General features: G+C 44.4%; 1 protein-coding gene across 1 annotated transcript; it reads left to right on the top strand.

The window, feature by feature from the left end:
• The first annotated feature begins 804 nt into the window (after positions 1-804).
• LOC101876466 (UDP-glucuronosyltransferase 1-1-like) lies at positions 805-19,745 on the top strand. The gene is made up of 5 exons (XM_034065768.1): positions 805-1,641; positions 16,822-16,953; positions 17,145-17,232; positions 17,660-17,879; positions 19,202-19,745. Exons 1-5 carry the CDS (start codon positions 805-807, stop codon positions 19,497-19,499), a joined length of 1,575 nt encoding a protein of 524 aa, XP_033921659.1. The 3' UTR covers positions 19,500-19,745.
• Positions 19,746-20,170: the final 425 nt, after the last annotated feature.

Raw genomic sequence — 20,170 nt, 5'->3', positions numbered from 1 at the left:
TTGGCTACTTAGCATCCAAACAATCCATGCTTGCGTCAGTGAAAAAGAGAAGTCTTTTCTTCAGTTGTACCAACTGGTTTGGGTTATTAAAAAGAAAAAAGGCAAAACATAGAACTAAGGTACTTTAACATTGCTTTCTCATCTTTCCTGCAAGTTACATTTCACTGTACAACCTTCATTAGAAAACACTTAAAAAAATACCAAATTACTACACTTGGTGACAACTCTGTGAGGCTTCAGCCTTCAGTGTCAGCCATCTCTTCCTTTCAGAACAGAAGAGATGGAAGAACTTGACTACTAGATGGAAAAGAGTCCTTTGAGTGTGTTCTTTGTACACCCACTACTACCATATGGGGTCAGCAGGGTCTCTGGGCATCCACTCTGTATGCATTTCTCTCATGGATCCCCATGCACCTGGAAGCATGTTGTCAGTACATGTCAGCAAAAGTTGCTGAGTTGCTAAAGGTAAGAAGTGTCATAAGGCACTGCGAGAAGAGAAGGCGGAGGAACAGAGCTGTTGTTTTAGCTTACCTGAGCCAAGTGTACAGTAAGAGACTCACCTCCCTTGTGCTCCTGCATTTTGAACTGCAAACATCACCTCATCTTTTACAATCATTACTCATCAATCCTGGCTTCATTGCGTGTGAACTTGTGAACACCTGAAACACAGAGGAAAGTTGAAAGGGCAGAGGTCTGATAAGAGTGCCAGGCGGGGTGTTTGCAAGGGTGGAGCACAGCTACAAAAGCTTGTGAACCCGCGCTGGGCTCTCTAATGTGTGGGTTCCTATCCATTCAACCTGCAACATGCTGGTGGCAGTGCTGCTCCTCTTCTTGTGCTGCCTGAGTCCTGCCGCTGCTGGGAAGCTGCTGGTGATCCCTATGGAGGGCAGCCACTGGCTCAGTATGAAGCAAGTGCTGGCTGAGCTAAACAAGAAAGGGCATGAAATAGTTGTTATTGTACCAGAGAGCAAAATGCTGATTGATTCCTCGGGGACATATGAAATGAGAAGTTATCCTGTACCTTTCAAAAAGGAAGAGATGGAAGAAATTTTGCACTCCCTTGGTGAAAACACTTTTAGCAACGACTCTTTCCCGACCAGGTTTATGAATACTTGGAATAACTTCCAACAGAGCTCTGCCATATTTCAAGCTTCATGCAGGGCCTTACTGTATAACAAAGAGATGATGAAATACATTGAAGAAAGTAAATTTGATATCGTCTTTACAGATCCTCTGACACCCTGTGGACAGATAATTGCCTTGAAATTTTCTATCCCTTCTGTTTTCTTCTTGCGGGGCATGCCATGCGCTATGGACTTGCACGCTGCTCAGGCGCCAGACCCACCGTCCTATGTCCCACGCATATTCTCAGCCAATACAGACCACATGACATTCTCTCAGAGAGTGAAGAACTTCCTGATAACCCTTTCAGAGTCTTTCACCTGCAGTATGATCTTCTCAGGATTCGAAACCCTGGCCTCAGACTTCCTCCAAAAGCCAATGACAATTACGCAGCTTTTAAGCCATGGATCCATTTGGCTGAAAAGACTTGACTTTGTCTTCGACTATCCTATGCCTATAATGCCCAATATGATTTTTATTGGAGGCATAAACTGTGGCCAGAAGAAACCATTATCTCAGGTCAGTGACTGGCTGGTAACTAGGGAAAAGATGTGGCAGTCATTCACCTGCATGATCTGAGTGAGGGTTAATGATGTGTTTGATAAGAATGCTTCTTACCTAAAGACATAATTTAGAGTAACACTTTCTTTATAGCAAATCTACACAAAAAACAAACCCGGAGAACAGAATGGGATTCCACCTCCTTTCCTTAGGTCTGCTCAGCATGGAGATTTTGTTCAGCAAGGGAATCACATGCTGTGCTGTGTTTAATTCCAGCTGAAGTCAGATACATTACCTGAAGTCAAAGGCTAATATGTTGTGGTGAAAGTTCTTCTAACAGATTCCATCACAAAACCTAGACAGCTGAATTCTCAACTGCATTTTTAGGAGATGCCCAGTTTGGACAGGTAAATGTTACTGGGTGGTTGCTTAGGCATTTAAAGGTACACGTCATGTATGTTAGCTTGGTGATGCTCATGGTGTGTGTTAGGCTCTTACTGCATCGGATGTCTATTCTTGCTCGTGCTCTAAGTAAAACAGCCTCGTGTGAAGCCAGAGATTAAGTGGGAAAGGAGATGCAGGAGGGGACAGCTCTCCTCAGCACAGGAGGGCTCTGAAGCTAGTGTCACCCAGCAGTTCCAGCAATAAATCACATTTTTCCTTGAAAGGATAAATTTTTACCCTTTGTGATTGTTACTTAAAACTAGACAGTCTCTGTTCTTCCCTGGGACTCCTTTCACTTGCTAGCCTTTCCTGAGTCTTGGGGAATGGATTCCTCCTTCCTAACACCACCCATACTCTTCCCCCAGATTCATAGGCCTTTGTGAAGAGAAATGAGCAAAGAACAGATTTGCATTTCACAAGCCTGGCACATCTTGCCATCAACACCCCACATGGCCATTTTCATCAGGGCAGTGCTTTTTCCTATCTGTTCTCTCCATCAGAGCTGCTCAATGGCTCCTCAGGGTCAAACCCAAGCAGAAGCTCTGGGAAGGCAGAATCCTGCCCTCAGGCAAGGGCATGTAGCAGCTCCAGCTTCAAATCAGCCTCTCCTCTAAAGATAAAGCTCACTCTCACTCTCATCTTGCTCAGGAGCTAAAGAACATAGTCCAGGAACAGTAATTATTGCAGAACTATTGGTTCTTCAGTCCTGGTTTCTTCTTGTCTTCTGGCTGTGCCTCTGAATCACACAGTAACATCGCAGGGCAGAAGGAAATCCTGTGGCTTGACAAGTTTATCACAAGTACTTGGTAGCTGCTCAGACATGGGATCTTACTTTTAGCTTCCCATCTGAAGTAGTATCAGCACCTCTTGCCATTTAAAATCAGTTCCTGGCCTGGAAAAAAAGGGCTGTTCCTGGCTACTTCTGTCCAATCTTTCCTGTATATAATGAGGTACAAGGGGAACAAAGTGGCTTTTCCTTCCTATTGCTCCTGGAAGAAGACAATAAATGATTGAGAGATGAGTCAGGATGAGAACAAAGTAATGTCATGGATGACAGCATGGATTAGGTGGCTTTCCTCTGCTGATGCAAGCCTCTGCTGCAGTGTTACTTTACTGCTATAAAGTGCTGCCTGGTGTTGTACCTGCCCCCAGTGCTGAGCTGTATGTAAATCAGAGAGTGTCTCCTTTAGGATTTGCAGAGATAACATGCTGTATAGTGGCATCGTCTTATAACGTGAAACATAAACTCACAAGCATTCCAGAACAGTTGTCTCTGGAGATATCCAAATCCTGCCTGGATGCATTCCTTGGCAGGGGCTTCAACTAGATGCCTTCTGATCCTAATGGTCCTGTGAAAAGAAGGAAAGCAGAAAGCATTTTAATAGCTGCTTTCAGCAAGCCCAGTTACTTCCAAGTGGCAGCACTATTCAAAGAACTGGGATTTCTTCTTTCGAAGTCTGCTTTTATTATCTGTCTCCCATCAACTAGCACAGGGAATCAATCTGAAAGGACCCATTCCCTCAGACAAAGCCCAGTTCTGCCCAACCCAAACTCAGTTATCAGGTCCCCTAAATGATTCATCAGTGCCTTGAATGGTTACTGGTGACTGGGTTTGCTGGAAAAGCTGGACCATTAAGGGGGAATGTGGGAATCTGGCAAGAGGCTGTTGGTCTACTAAGAAATCTGTTAGGTCAGTGCTGTTGAGCACACTTTAGATTTCTAGGAACATGGCTCACAGAAGTGAATACAGCTCCTTAGTGTCTGCTGGGGTTTGGGGTTTCCTGTCTCTGTTTTGCTTGGCCAGTGCTGGGAAGCTGTTGGTGGTGCCCATGGATGGGAGCCACTGGCTCAGCATGCGCTCACTGCTGGCAGTGCTCAGCCGGAAACAGCATCATATTGTCACTGTCACACCAGAAGTAACCTTGAATGTGAAGGCATCTGAATATTACACTCTGAAAACGTACCCAGTGCCTTCAACGAGGGCAGAACTGGAAGCAAGGATGCGTGCATTTGCAAAGGATCTTTTTGAGAGAAGAGCTTTTCTTCAGAGAATTACTGCACTTTATGAAAAGGCTCAAGTCATCTCCGAGCTCTATGTCTCCTCCTGTAGCAGTTTACTGAACAAGGATCTGATGCAATATCTGGAAGGGGACAAATTTGATGCTGTTCTCACGGATCCTGTTGTACCCTGTGGACAAATACCGGCTCTGCATTTCTCTATACCATCCATTTTCTTTCTAAGGGGACTCCCCTGCAGCTTTGATTTGCAGGCTGCTCAGTGTCCAGACCCCCCTTCCTATGTCCCAAGAACATTTACAGACAACTCAGACCACATGACATTTATCCAACGTGTGGAAAACTTCCTTCTCAAGGCATCAGAATCCTTTCTTTGCAATTCTGCCTATCTACCATTTGAACTTCTGGCCTCAGATGTTCTTCACAGACCAGTAACAATGAAGGAGCTCTTAAGCCATGGATCCATTTGGCTTAAAGGAATGGGTTTCGTTTTTGAGTATCCCATGCCAGTGATGCCTAACATAGTTTTTATTGGAGGTATTAACTGTGGAAAGAAAGAGCCATTATCTCAGGTCAGTGATTTCATTGATGTTCTTTGAAGGGAGAATGCTGTTTGCAAAGCTTGTGTGTGTATGAATTTGTGGGATTTATATGAGCCATAAGTTACACTGTTAAGACAGAGAAAATAGATGAAAAACTGGGTTGATCTGAATTCTCTCCCACTCCTGCAGCTACTTATCTCTAGCATTAGCAGGTTCCAAGTGTTTTTGCTTACACACTTGTTTCCTTTGGGCTGCGTGGAAGTAGTACATCACTGCACTCTTGCAAATGATGCACACACACACCAGTGAGGTTGATCCCTGTCTTGCTGTAGCCTGCTGGTATCTGCCAGGTTGTTGAACCCTCACAGAGCAGTATCATGAACTCAAACCCTTTGGTTTACTGTCATGACTGATGTTTAAAAACAATTAATCCTTTTGGTTAGTGAACCAGCCTTTCATAATTTATAATCATAGAATCCCAGAGTCGTTTGGGTTGGAAAAGACCTTAAAGCTCATCCAGTCCCAACCCCGTGCAGGCAGGGACACCTTCCACTGGAGCAGGGTGCTCCAAGCCCCTGTGTCCAACCTGCCCTTGAACACTGCCAGGGATGGGGCAGCCACAGCTTCTCTGGGCACCCTGTGCCAGCGCCTCAGCACCCTCACAGGGAACAGCTTCTGCCTTATCTCCAACCTAGACTTCCCCTGCTTCAGCTTAAACCCATCACCATTCAACCCATTGTCTATAGCTGCAGTCCCTGATGAAGAGTCCCTCTCTGAAACAGTGTCATAATGCACCAGTCAGCAGGGGATGTGCTGGTTGCTCTGTCAGGCTAAAGCTTATCCTTTCACCACATGGATTTTCTGTATAGCTGTTGGAGGTTTTCTTAGCTGCTGGCCAGCTCTGATCATCAGCAATAGCTTATGCTGCCTTCTGAGAAGTTTCCTTACAAAGGGTGTACTTAGAGCTGCAGTAGTGTAAAAAGGCCTTAAAATAATTCTCGTGTATACTATCAGCATCCATACTAAGTTATCCTCTCATCAAAATGACTTCTGTGCAGGAATTGTCATAATCAGGGTTGATTTTCATGTATTACCATTTCATGCCTTCCATGCATTTGCTTTCATGGCCCTGGGGCTTACTCTTCTCAGGCTGATTCAGAATGTTTTTTTGGAGTTGCTAATCCAGATTTAAATATAGCTGGCAAAAACCAATCCCTTGTCCTTCCTCCTTCCAAGCCCTACTTCATCCCTCCAAAAAGAGGCCTCTCAGGGAAAAGAATTCTGAGAGCCAGTTTTCCATTCTCATGACAGTGTCAAGATATAAAATGATAAAGAAACCAGACCTTTTCCCATATGAAGTATTCATATCTCTCTGATCTTTCACATATAGTAAATGATTTGGACAGGCAGGAGAGAAGGAATTTGCTTATACTGAAAACTCTTGTGTGGCAAATTAACTATCTGTTACTTATCCATGATTATACATTTGCCACACAACAAATGAGTCTAAAGATCACCCAGATTAAGCCCAACACAGATTGCTTAAAAACATAGAGCTGGGAATATTCTCTTTGGGCAGCACTCACCCTGTTTCTGCAGAGATATCCTGGTGTTCAACTACAAGTCACAGCAATGCTGGTTCTGCTCCTGTTGTGCTCAGTCAGGTATCTGGACGAGCATAAGTTTGATGTTGCCTTTACAGACCCTGTAAGCAGATGTTGGCGGAACATCTTGCAGTTCCTTCTATGGTTTTGTTGGGGGGGGGTTAATGGGTAATGCCATGCTGTCTAGATTTTGAAACCACTCTAATGTCCCAATCCCCCTTCTTACACCCTCAGAGTATTTACAGACCATGCAGAGTGCACTGTGCAAAGAAACTAACTGTGGACATCCTAAATTGTTTTCTCTGTGATTTTGTCTTTCAACCATACACAAAACTGGCTTCTGAGTCCCCCTGCTGTGCTGTTTACAGTGTAAACTGTGCACTGAGAGTTGTCTGGTATATACCCAACACCACCAGCACATGAACTGGGCTGGAACAAAGTGCTTGTTACGCAGCCTTGTTATCAAGCCAGTGATTATACATTTACCACACAGCAAATACCTTAAGGATCAAAAGTTAGGCTGGAGCACAGATTGCTTAAGAGCTTGGAGCTGATGCTGTTGCTTCGGTGCTACAAGTGGTTTGCTTTTTGAGCTGCACTCACCACATACCTGGAGAAATGGGTCCTGCTCTTGCACAAATCATGGTGATACCAGTTCTGCTCCTATCCATGCTCAGTTTGGCTGCTGGCGGGAAGCTGCTGGTGGTGCCAGTGGATGGGAGTCATTGGCTTAGCATGCGGGAAGTGTTGGACGGTCTCAGGCAGAAGGGACATGAAATACTCGTCGTTGCACCTGAAATCAGTTTACACATAAAGCCCTCTAAGGGTCTTGTTATGAAAACGTACCCAGTCCCTTTCACACAGGAAGAGATGGACAGAATCTACCAAGCCTTTTTTCAGGATGTATTTGAAGAAGGATCATTCCTGGAAAGATTTATTAGGTTGTACCAACGGACAAAAGAAACCTCTGCCATGTTGCTGACCAGCTGTAAACAATTACTGTACAACAAAGAGCTTATCAGCTATCTTGAGAAGAGTAAGTTTGATGCTGTCCTTACAAACCCTATACTACCCTGTGGGCAGATAGTGGCGGAGCGTCTCTCGCTTCCTTCAGTGTTTCTCTTGCAGCAAATGCCATGTGGTTTACTATCTGGAGCCACCCAATGTCCCAGTCCCCCTTCTTATATCCCCAGGACGTTCACAGGACTTACAGACCACATGAACTTCCTCCAGCGGGTGAAGAATCTACTCTTTGACCTCCCAAATTATTTTCTCTGTGATTTTATCTTCCAACCATATGTAAAACTGGCTTCTGAGGTCCTTGGGCGAGACGTCACTGTGAATGATCTCTTGAGCCAGGCTTCCATTTGGCTCATGAAGGTAGACTTTGTTTTACAGTATCCACAGCCATTGATGCCCAACATGATTATGGTTAGTGGAGTAACCTGTGCTCACAAGAAGCTAACTCAGGTGGGTTATACTCTGTTTTTTCTTGTCATCCTTGCAGGCTTTGACAGACTCTGAAACACACAGGTTTTGTTCACATGGTTTCTTTCTGTAGGTAATAGTATGGTCTTTGCAAAGAGGTGCCCGTACTGGTTTCAGTGAAGGCACCTGAATATCGCAGCATAAAGATGGAGAAAATGTATATGGAATTAGATCTGGGAAACTCTCCACTGGTCCTGTGCCTCTGCTCTAAGCCAGCTTTAACATTAGACCAAATTGTTTTGTAGCCTCTTCACTCCAGGCTGTTGATGTGCAAGGCAGACTTTCATTTGAGAAGACCTTTGCTCATTCTGTGCTCCAGCTTCTCACTGCTGCTTTCCTCTACAATCCTGTCATTTTCTCCAGCTTTAGAAAGAACTATTCCTCTTAAGTGACTTTTCCGGATACTGACTATGCAGAACAGTGAAATAGGGATGATTTTTCAGACAAAGCTGACTCTCCTGCAGCAAAAATGAAGCCTTCTTAAGAGGATTTGAACAGGGCACTCAGTCTAGAAAAGCAGACATGGAATAAACCTGGTAGCTAAACCTATGAGAAGAGCTATGACAGGATCCCTGACAGAGGTTTATAAAGTCCTGCAAAGTCTAATGAAGCTGAAAGGGGACCTAATATGTAGTTTCTCCCAATACTTCACCTATGACTAACACTGAAATGTGGTGTCAGCTAGCTTAAAGCTAACAAAAGTGAGTACTTCTTCACACCATCCACCTCCAAAAAATCTGCCTCTCAGCATCAACAGATTAATTTCATAGTAGACAAACCCTATGGATTTAAAAAGGATTTGGGTGGTTAATAGGAGGTGGTTAATACATTCTGACTGCCAGGATTTAGAGACTTACCAAGGAGGTTATCATGGAGTTCCCTAACTGGGAGTACTTGCTGTATCTCTTCCAGCATACAACCTTGGCATTCAACTCTCCACTTTAGCTTTGCTTTCTCCTGATAGATATTTCTTTTTCTTGCCTTTGGAACAGGCTGAACCGTGGACTTCAGTCTCTGGACTCACATGCACGTGTAAAGGGCTTTTGTGTATTGCTCAAAATGCAGTGATGCAGCTCTTACCCTTAAGGGGGTTGCTGGTTTGGTTTTACCTTTCAGTGTGGTTTATATCATTTTATAATAGTGTTACACAAATAATGCATGTCCGGCTGAAATGTCAGAAGGACTTAAAGACTATGTGAAAGCCACTAAATATCAAACCCGAGAGCTGGAAGCCTGTTGTGTGTCAGAAGAGGACGACTGCAACTCTGGGTAGATCTCTGGATGCATACTGCCACCTTGGGGCGTATGTACTGATAGAATCCTAAACTGGTTTGGATTGGAAGGGAACTTAAAATTCATCCATTTCCAATCCCCTGCTGGGCACCCTGTGCCAGCGCCTCAGTACCCTCACAGGGAAGAGCTTCTGCCTAAGAGCTCATCTCAGTCTCCCCTGTTCTGGCAGGTTCAAGCCTTCCCCTTGGCCTGTCCCTACAGGCCCTTGTCCCAAGCCCCTCTCCAGGCTTCCTGTAGCCCCTTTAGGCACTGGAGCTGCTCTTAGGTCTCCTCTTCAGGAGCCTTCTCTTCTCCAGGCTAAACAAGCCCAGCTGTCTCAGCTCATCTCCAGCATCACCTTGTTATGTGAGATCTTTTTCTCTCTGAAACATGAAAATGCCCACATAGGTACTTCAGCTAACTCCGTGGCACACAAGAATGCCTCCTGTCCACCTCCTTTAGTTTTTGGTCTTTTAATATCACCTCACTGTCAGCTAGAGGGAAAGGTTTTGCTTAAACAGGCTGTGGAACAGGACTGTATTGATGTCTGAAACTCCTTCCTCTTAATGCAGTTTCCCTAGATGTTACAGTCCTTCCTGCTGGCTTGTGAGAACCACAATGCCACATGTAGGACATGCTATCAACATGAACTTTTTAATAGCAGTATTAGCCTTATTACCCCAGGTACCTTTGGCAAAAGTAACCATTTAATGAACCAGATAGCCCATCGCTCCTACCTGCTCCAAGACAACTCTTCCAGGCTGCTGCACAGCATGAAGGAAGCATTTAGAGCTCGCTCCAATCAGGTGTGCTTGGTAGGAGGATGTAAAGCAGTATCTCTTCTCCACCCATAGCTCTTGTTTCTTTACCATTCTTGAATCTCATTTGGCCTTTGCAAACTTCCAGCATCCACCCTTTCCCTTTCCATGAAACATGCCTTAATGGCAGATGAGATCTGCTTGGTCAGGTACTTCTTTTCAGCAAAATTTGCTTTTTTAGGTTTGTCTTGAAAGTTTTCATGTGTTTTTACATGTTCTCCCTCTCTAAGGACTTAGCTTTGTTTAGAGGCACATACTCTGGTTACCCATTAGGTTCCATTGCATCGTTAGCTGCAGCTTCAACCCAGGTTCTCAAGAACCTCAAGCTTAAATCCCATTCAAATCAATCTGATTTGGGTATCTAAACAAGTCTTTGGAGTAGGATAATCTTCCACATCAGATCAGCCTCAGCTGATCACAAGCAAACCTTCAACACTTTCAGAGACAAAAACCTTCTTCTCAGTGTTCAGTCTCAATCTCTGAAACTGCTCTTTGTGGTCCTGATTATGCCATTCACTGCCACCTGGAAAAGCTGGGCTCCAGCATCATTGTTACTCCCCATCAAGTAGCTATAGGCTGTGGCTGAGTTATAAAGAACAAGATTTCCAACATGGTGTGGGTTTTTTTGCCTTAAAAATCTTATCATAGCACAAGGAGGAGCAGATCAGAAACTCTGTTGTCCCCTTCTGGTAGCACAGAACACAAGTGTGTGTTTCCCTTGCCTCATACCACAGTCAAGCTTTATACTCCTCCTGAAAAGAAACTGTTATTGAGACCTTTCTATACTGTTAGGCCTGTAACCTCTTACCTATGAACTCTTGTAGCCCCTCTTGAGCAAGGACCAGAAATTCTGCTGCATCATTACTTTCAAAGAGATGCTTGGCCTCGAGCCACTCACCTATTAACTCTTATGGACCTTCTTGAGCAGGAACTATGTATTCCACTGCTTCACTGTCTTTGGTTAATATGTGACTTTGGTGACACCACTGCTGCTTGTGCCAGCTCCTGCTTACCATGGAGAACGTCCTGTGTGAACTCCAGGCACCTTTCTGAGGTACAAGAGAAAGTTTAGGTCTTTCATGTCAATATTGCAACATGCTCGGTGGCCATAAAAGTAGATTCCTGACTTGAATCTGACACAAGGCTGTCAAGTACACAGCGACTTAAAATAACCCTGATCCAGCAATATCCCTTCACAAACAACTAATCAAAGGTCCTGCTAATTGTTCTGAATCATGTCAGATAATTTCAATGCAAGGAAAATGCATTTTGCTTTACACCCCTTGATAGCACTCTTATCGGTGTTTTTTATCTGTCTGAAACATGATCTTTGAACGTCAACAAGCTGTCATAATAAACATTTTGTAGAGGGAAATACTAAAGACCATCAAGCATAAATAAGGCACAACTCTTTGTCACTTTTGTATGCTGCTTGGAAGTAAGAAGGAACAGTTCATTCCTCTTCCTGCTGATAGCCCCAGGACAGTGATGTGGAGGTACCAGATCTACAAGGAGCTTGTTCTTTTTCTTTCTTTCTGGAGTTTGGCAGAAGGTGGAAAGCTCTTGGTTATGCCCCAGGATGGAAGTCACTGGCTGAGCATGCGGGTGGTTCTGGAGAAACTCTGGGAGAGAGGGCATGAAGTCGTTGCGGTGATTCCTGACGCTGCTTTGCTCCTTAAAAGCTCACAATCTTTTACCATCAAAACATACTCTGTGCCTTACACGCAGGAGTTTGTGGATAATTTCTACAATTCCCTTGGTGAAATGAGTTTTACCAACCCTTCCCTTCTAGACAAAATCACATTATTCAGCAATTTATCAGAACTGACCAACATGTACACTACTTCTTGTCGGCATCTCTTACATGATGAAGAACTCATGAAGTACCTCCAGGACAGCAAATTTGATGCCATTATGATGGATCCTGTGTTGCCCTGTGGACCAATTGTCGCTGAACATCTCTCTCTGCCTTCAGTGTACTTCATGCGTGGTCTTCCATGCAGTTTAGACTACAAAGCCACCCAGTGTCCAAGTCCTTTTTCTTATGTGCCAAAGACTTTTACGTACAGCTCAGATAGAATGACATTTGCAGAGCGTGTGAAGAACTTCCTGATTGGAGCTTCAGAGCATGTGTTCTGTGACCTGTTTTACTTAAACTACAAGAAATTAGCTTCTGAGTTTCTTCACAGAGAAGTAACAATGCTGCAGCTATTTAGCCAAGCATCTGTTTATCTGATGAGATACGACTTTGTTTTTGAGTATCCACGCCCAATAATGCCAAACATGGTCTATGTTGGAGGCATCAACTGTAAGCAGAAGCAGCCATTATCAGAGGTTTGTCATGGTTCACGGTGATCATATATATGACTTTTATCATATATTGATGCTAAAGATAGCATTTATTAGCAATTATTTAAGATATGCTTCCTATAGTAGTAGTTGTGCTTGAGCCAATATGTGATCGACTACCAGGATGGCATGATTTGGGAGCAGGAATCTCAGGCGCTTGTAGATGATCCCCAGACTTGCACTATAAGCAGCAAAAGGGTTTTGCTTCAGGAGAGCTTACATGAAGTTGATTAAGCTACGTAGCTGCCTAGGTATAGCTTAGCTTATTGTAAGCATGTCACTATAATCATAGCTTCTCTGGGCAACCTGGGCCAGGGCCTTACCACCCTCACAGGGAACAACTTCTTCCTAATGTCTCTTCTCAATCTGCCCTCATGGAATGTATGCTATAGCTCCATAAATAGCAAAATAATTCTAGATCCCATAATTTAATATCCCTAACAGCTGAATACTGATTAATTGCAGGAGATTTGATTGCCAAAACATGGAAATGTGGATTTAACTTTGTGAATATACCCAGGCATTTGTACTGTGCTGTAGAGCCTGACAATGTGCTTGAATATCCAAAAACCAGGGATATGCAAAAACATTAGAGAGAGCTCTTTTGCCTCTGTTTTTGTATAAGAAGCAATACAATGGTACATATAAGAGAATGCTTGGAAAAAGAAGCCCTTGGGATTGTAAGTACCTACCGTCCCTCCCTGTTTTAAGTCTCCCAAGTGGCTCTGCAAGTAGTGCAGATGTCAATGGTTTGTTCTGTTTTTCAGACCACAGTGGTGTTGCAACAGCAGAAGGTATCGCTAAGCTTGCACCATCACATGTACTGCTGTAGAATGAGGGCTTTCATTCTGATAACTGCTATAATATAGAAAGAAATCTGAAGATAATCCATAACAACCCACTCTATATCAAATCTCTGTCAGTCATTGCTTCTTGGTTAGCCTAGGAGAGCACAAAGTGTTCCAAAGGTCAGGCTTTTCTTCCCAGCTTTGTGGCCAATCAGCTGAGCAGACTCAAGGCAGGGAGCTGATCATTAACTGGGTGTTAGTAACACACTGATTTCTGGCTCAGGTGTTACCTCCCATTCATGACTTTTGTGCAGCCTTTCAGTGCCACATGCTCCCTCTTGCATTTGAGCCCTCTCCTGTTAATTCAAGCATTCAGTGCCCACTTAAGGCCTTCATGGAGATGATAAACCCAATCTTTACTCCCAGTTAAAAATTATCCTAATTTCTACCTAAAGACAGCCAGCCCATTAAAAATTAACCCCCTCAGTTAAGATTAAAGTGCAAAGTACCCCCTGATTCAATCCTCTTCCTCTGCAATGGTTTGGCAGCTCTTTAAAACTTTGCTGGCAGCACAAGGGAAATGGCTTCTTCAAATGGAGGATTTCATTCTCTTGCCTCCTGCCTTGTGCTTTTCCTGCTCCTGTGGACCTTTGCTGAAGGTGGAAAGCTCTTGGTTATACCCATCGATGGCAGCCACTGGCTCAGCATGCGTCCGGTTGTGGAGCAGCTCCGACACAGGGGACACGAGATCGTGGTGCTTGCGCCAGAGATAAACTTGCGGATAGGTTTGTCGGGGTATTATACCATGAAAACATACTCTGTGTCTTACACCAAGGAGTTTGTGGAGGCAGAGTTCAAAAAGATGGGCTATAGGAGCTTCACACCTCAACCCTTCTCAGCAAAACTCTCCAATTTGGCAAATATCTCATCCCTGTTCTTGGATTCCTGCAAACGTCTCCTGGGTAACAAAGAACTGATCGAATCCCTCGGAGAAAGCAAATTTGATGCTGTCTTTATGGATCCTTTTTTTCCATGTGGACAAATAGTGGCTGAACATCTTTCCCTCCCTTCCGTGTACCTCCTACGGGGACTGCCATGCAGCCTAGACTTCCACGCTACCCTCTGTCCGCATCCTCCTTCCTACATCCCGAGGTTCTTCACTCGCTACACGGATCGCATGAGGTTTCTCCAGCGTGTGCACAACCTCCTCGCTAGCCTGAGCAGTTCCCTGCTTTGCAGTTTCCTTTATGCACCATACAATAGTGTGATCAAAGAATTCCTCCAACGAGAGGCAACGCTGCTTGAGCTCTTAAGCCACGCATCTATTTGGCTCATGAAATATGACTTTGTGTTTGAGTATCCTAGACCCTTAATGCCTAATATGGTCTTGATCGGGGGCATAAGCTGCACTCAGAAAAAAGCATTATCCCAGGTTAGTTCCCTTTTTCCCCCCTTCAGTTTAGCTCTGACTGCACTTCCAGTTCTTACCAGGAGAGGGAGCTCCTGGCAGAAAGAACGAGGTGGAAGGTGCTAGGAAAGCATCCCTTGTGCCCTAACGTCCTCTATACCTACCTGAAAGAAGGTTGTAGTGAGGATGGGTCGGTCTCTTCTCCCAAGGAACAAAGGGCAGAACAAGAGGAAACGGCCTCAAGGTGTGCCAAGAGAAGGTTAGATGGAGATTAGGAACAATTCCTTCCCCAAAGGAAGCTGCCTATTTCCAGTGGCTTTCATTTGTGTACCAGTTTACAAGACTTTGTGCTAGCTGGGGCAATGCAGCAAGCCAAATCCTGGTGGATTTCTGCAGGAATTTCAGGCAGCATGTGGAATCCCCAGCACCCAATTAGAGATCTGCTTTTTCTCTGTCAAATACTCTGTTCCAGAGCTGGACTGCAATTGTATTTTGCTTGAACTATGCCAAAATTCCTAAATATGGCATATTTGCCATTTTCCACTAAGAAATCCTTCTCATTCTTAATGCTTTTTCTTATTTCCTCAGGTATTTCAGAGATGTGGTGTGTGGCACCCACCAAGAGGAGCAGATGCTAGTTAAAAAGACTACTAAAATAAGGTTATTTTAGGTGATTTTCTATTCCCAAAGCAGGGCTGCAAAACATTCCCTAAAATTAGTGGCATTTCAGAGCAGGAAGTCCAACCTTGGCACATAAAAGCACTCAAAGAACAGAGGAACACTGATGTGACTGGTCCCACGGAATATAAATAGGCCTTGGAATAGCTCTATGTGTTCCACTGCATCCGGAACTGCAGGAAGCAAGTCACCCACTGCCCAAAGAACTGGTATGAAAAGCACATTTGTAGCGTGGGGAGGATTCTACAGTTCCCAGATGTCTGGGAGTTTATACAGAACCAAGGCCAGAGTTCCCAATCATTTAGTTCCCATCTACGATGCCTTGATGCAGATGGAGAGCATCTCTTCAGAGAAATCTAGTAAGAGAGAACCAATACCTGAAATGAGAATTACAATTCATCTTCTTTTGCCCCCAGATCTGCTCTTGAGGGTGCAACTACCACCAAACCTTTGATGGCTCCTTCTGTTTGGGACACAGTCTCACGTGAAGGGCCAGGGCACTCATAAACTAAGGGAGTCAGTCTGTTATCCTCTTAGATCCTAAAGGTGAAATTCCAGCAGACTTACAGGAACATCTAGTTCATTTTAGCCCATTCATTTAACTCTGAGGCCTGCAGCAATTCCCTCTGGTTTTGTCTTTCCTTCCTGGCTTTACCAAATAGTTCTCAATGGCACAGGATTTTTGCTCCAGCTTTTGGCTGATTTTATGCTTCATTAGAATCCTTCTGTTCTTGGATTCAAGTGACAGATCTAGTCCTTCTATTAGTGAAACCAACTGAGCAAAACAGATTAAAAACCTGGCAGTGGTTCAGTATCGCCATTACTCAAAGCAGACCCAATAAATCCAGGTAGTAGAAGTTACAACTATCTGCTATTAGAACACCTTTAAAACCAATCTTCATTCTCTCTTGCAGCTGCATGGTGTGAAAAGAAGAATAAATCCAGAGCATGTGATTGCCATGAATGGGAAAATAAACCACGGTGTAGTCACCTGGGGGTTGGTTGCCAGGAAAAGCCTGATGATGACTTCATCTCCTTGATTGCTTTTGCTGCACAGACACTGATGTCTTGTAGCAGGCAGACTTTGCTACAGGACTGGTTTAAAGTCAGTCTTTTCTCATGTCCCTCCTGAATGTTGGTTCAGGCTTCAATTCTGCCAAGACTCAGGCACCTCCTTAAATTTGTTCAGCCACATGTGCCCATCTTTTTGTCCCTGGGACTCATTTTCATGTAGAATCACAGAATCCCAGACTGGGTTGGGTTGAAGGGACCTTAAGACTCATCCAGTTCCAACCCCTGCCACAGGCAGGGACCCCTTCCACTGGAGCAGCTTGCTCCAAGCCCCTGTGTCCGACCTGGCCTTGAACACTGCCAGGGATGGGGCAGCCACAGCTTCTCTGGGCACCCTGTGCCAGCGCCTCAGCACCCTCACAGGGAACAGCTTCTGCCTTATCTCCAACCTGAACTTCCCCTGTTTCAGTTTGAATCCATCACTCCTTACCCCTTCTCTACAGTCCCTGATGAAGAGTCCCTCTCTGCACCCTTGTAGCTCCCTTCAGATACTGGAAGCTGCTCTGAGGTCTCCACTCAGCTTCTCCCTGCTGAACAGATTATGGATATACATAGATATATAGAGATAGAGAATATAGATAACTAATTTTCCTGATCAGCATTTTGTTGTGTTGACTGCTTATTTTCTTGCCTTTCCTGACAGTTTTGTGGAAACGTGACAGAGCCTACAGCATACGACATGAAAACAACTTTGACTAAGGATGTGCTTTGTGTTGGCAGGAATTCGAAGCTATTGTGAATGCCTCTGGAGAACATGGCATTATTGTCTTTTCCCTGGGCTCCATGGTCTCTGAGATCCCTATAAAGAAAGCCAAAGAAATTGCAGATGCCTTGGGAACAGTCCCTCAGACGGTATGGTTTCCCTCTTCCCCTTGGAGCACAGCAATCCAACATGGTTTTCAAACACAGTACATGATTACCTTCAGCTTTCAGTGGGCTTGCGCCTTTCTTCTTTCTCCTGCTCCCTGATGCCAGAAAACCCACTGAGGAGCAGCAAGAGGCCACTTGCTAAGAACTGATATGTTGGTTACTTCTCTTGCAAGGTTTTGTGGCGATACACAGGAAAGGTGCCCCCCAACATGCCCAAGAACATAAAGCTCGTCAAATGGCTGCCCCAGAATGACCTTCTAGGTAGGTATGAGATACCTTGAGTAATACCAGCACATAGCTTTCAATCCCATACTGCTGCTTTAAGGCAATGTTAGCATCATTTATGCTGACTCCCTGCATCACTGTGGGTCACGGGGCTGCCTTAACAGCCTTTGCTGTTTGGAACAGAGCTTGTCTCTTAGAAATGTATCTGATTGTACCTTCAAAACCACTGACTTATGAAACAACTCTGTTTGGAAAGCTGTCCCAACACTTCACTCCCCTTAATGTCAAAAACTGAGGTCTTTATCTCTGCCTAGCCTCCAGTCATAAGTAACAATGCACAGGACAACGCAAAGTTCTTGATTGACACCTACCAGTGCTGTTTCCTGTGGCAGTTTTTCCCTAGGGATGTGTTACTGTGACTTCCTAAATCAAAGAGCTAAGCAAGTTTTTCTTTCCTCCACAGCTCACCCTAAGGCTCGTGCCTTTATTACCCATGGAGGCTCCCATGGCATTTACGAGGGCATATGCAACGCAGTGCCAATGGTACTGATGCCTTTATTTGGAGACCAGATGGACAACGCCAAGCGAATAGAGTCACGGGGAGCAGGACTGACACTGAATATACTTGAAATGACTACACAGGACATATCCACTGCCCTGAAAGCAGTTATTAATGACAAAAAGTCAGTAGTAGAAACACAACCTTTCTCTTACTCTTGTCTAACACCACCATGCTAGCTTCCAGCTTAACAGAATGTTAAGCTGTTCTTATACACCCTCTTATATCAAAGTTACATCACTGAGAGGCTGATGCTGGCCCTGGGTTAACCTCATCCTGTCCCTGTAACAGCACTGTCCTCACTGCTCAGGAATACAAGCATTAGGTGACAAGAACCAGCTGATATGAGAGGATTCACTTATTAGAGAAGATGGGATATATGGAAGAAATCAAGTTGACAAAAGATGAGCACAAGGCAGGGATGCAGAGGGCTTTGATATAACATGGCAGGAAAGGCAATTGAGGAAGGGAGATGTGGCAAACTAGTTTTGTTCCCCAGATTGCTGTTGCTGTGGGTCAGTAGGGAGCCTGAAAAGGTTGAAAGGCTCAGCTGCCTGGCTAATGTTCTGTGCATGAAGATATCCCAAAGAGGGGCAACTGGAGGTGCCTCAGTATAGTTCAGAAGCTGTGCTGCATCAGCAAGCATTGTCTCCCAGCTGCCAGGGTTTATTAAACAGATCTCATTTACAGACAGGCTTTCTCAGTCATATCCCCTCCCAGTGTTCATATGAGCACATATGCTGCCTGGTTTGGGAAAGCTGAACAATTCCAGCACAGAGTTGGAGGAACATGCAAGAGTATGCCAAGGCAGTATAGGGAACTACTATAGGCACCATTGTATTACAGTTAGCATGCCCAAGGTGTTTTAAGGCATCATGGTGAAGGGGAGCTTCAAGACCCTCCTGCCATAGGCAGGGGTTTGGAACTAGATAGTTCTTAAGGTCCTTTCCAACCCTAACCATTCTATGATTCTATGACATATCCTTCTCTTCCCTGCTTCTCTGAGGGCTTCTCAGTATTTGGCATCTTCTTCCCATTATGTTTCTGAGAAATAGCACCTTATTGCCATTGCTTCCTAAGCAGTATTCTTAGAGCAATGATAACAACAGTAATAATAATGCATCTTGAGCTTGAAAAACTGGATGGTTTTTCTACACCCAGCCACATTTCAACCAGATACCTTCACCCCAGAGATTCTGATGAGAGCTCAAACTAAGCTTTTTCTTCTTCTTCTTTCCTAAAACCTTTCCCTCTGTTTTTGCTATTGAAAATAGCACTTTTCTGGGCCCATAACTTTGCTATTATCCTTCTTGTGGGGTGGTGGGGAAACACCACCACAGAAATTCCCAGTGGGCTATGAACCAAATAACATCGCATCCCTTTTCTCTGGAGCCACAGTCTCAGAAGAGCAAGTCACTGAAAGCACCAAACATCTTGTCTTGACAGGTACAAAGAGAACATCAAGCGCCTCTCAGACCTTCACCTCGACAGGCCCATCCACCCCATGGACCTGGCTGTGCACTGGGTAGAGTTTGTAATGAGACACAAAGGAGCCCCGCACCTCCGACCTGCTGCTCATGACCTGAACTGGATCCAGTACCACTCTCTGGACGTCATCGCCTTCCTCATGGCCGTGGTCCTCCTCTTCCTCTTCATTTCTCTGAAGTGCTGCCTGTTCTGCTGCCGCAGGTGCTGCTGTAAGAAGGGAAGGACAAGAAAGCCAACCAAATCCAAGTCCCACTGACAGGTGAAACCAATGGTAGGAGATAAACTTCTGCTCCAGACCAGATGATCAGAGACCATCCCAAATTTCACTGATTGCTGACTTTCAGTCAAGAAATAATAGTTCCTTTAAACCAGCACCATGGGAGGAGTTGTTTCACTGATATAATTGTTGCCTTTAATTAAGAATTGGTTGTTAAAATTACTTTGTATAGGAGTGTTTCAGTCACCTGGGAAGATACCAGTGTTAAGCTCCTGGCTTCCACATCTTGGTATACAGAGGACTCATGTTGACTTCCTTTTTTTTTACCTCCATTGCAGTGGATATATATATATATATACACACATATATATAGGCATTTCATGAGATTTTGCTTCAAGGACTTTAGGAGAACCATTTGCTCTAGTTTAAGGCTGTCAGGTTTATCAAGCACTTTGAAACCTTTGTATAGCTGTTAAAGGAGAGGCAGGTGTTATACATTGACAATACGTGTCACATAAGCTAGCTAGATGCACATCTTACCTGGGTTTTGTGTGTGCTTACAGTCCCCTAAACAAGGGAAGTCATTTTAAAGACTGGTGCTTCACCTGAGTTCCCCATCAGGCAGAGTGCTGTATTTGCAGCTTACCTGTTAGGTGATCAGAGCTTTGTAAGCATCCTTGTTTATAAAACCCAACTGATTTACTTGTTGT

This window comes from Melopsittacus undulatus, chromosome 8 (genome assembly GCF_012275295.1).
Source record: "Melopsittacus undulatus isolate bMelUnd1 chromosome 8, bMelUnd1.mat.Z, whole genome shotgun sequence".
NCBI classification, from domain to species: Eukaryota; Metazoa; Chordata; class Aves; order Psittaciformes; family Psittaculidae; genus Melopsittacus; species Melopsittacus undulatus.
This window is presented reverse-complemented; position numbering and strand designations above follow the sequence as displayed.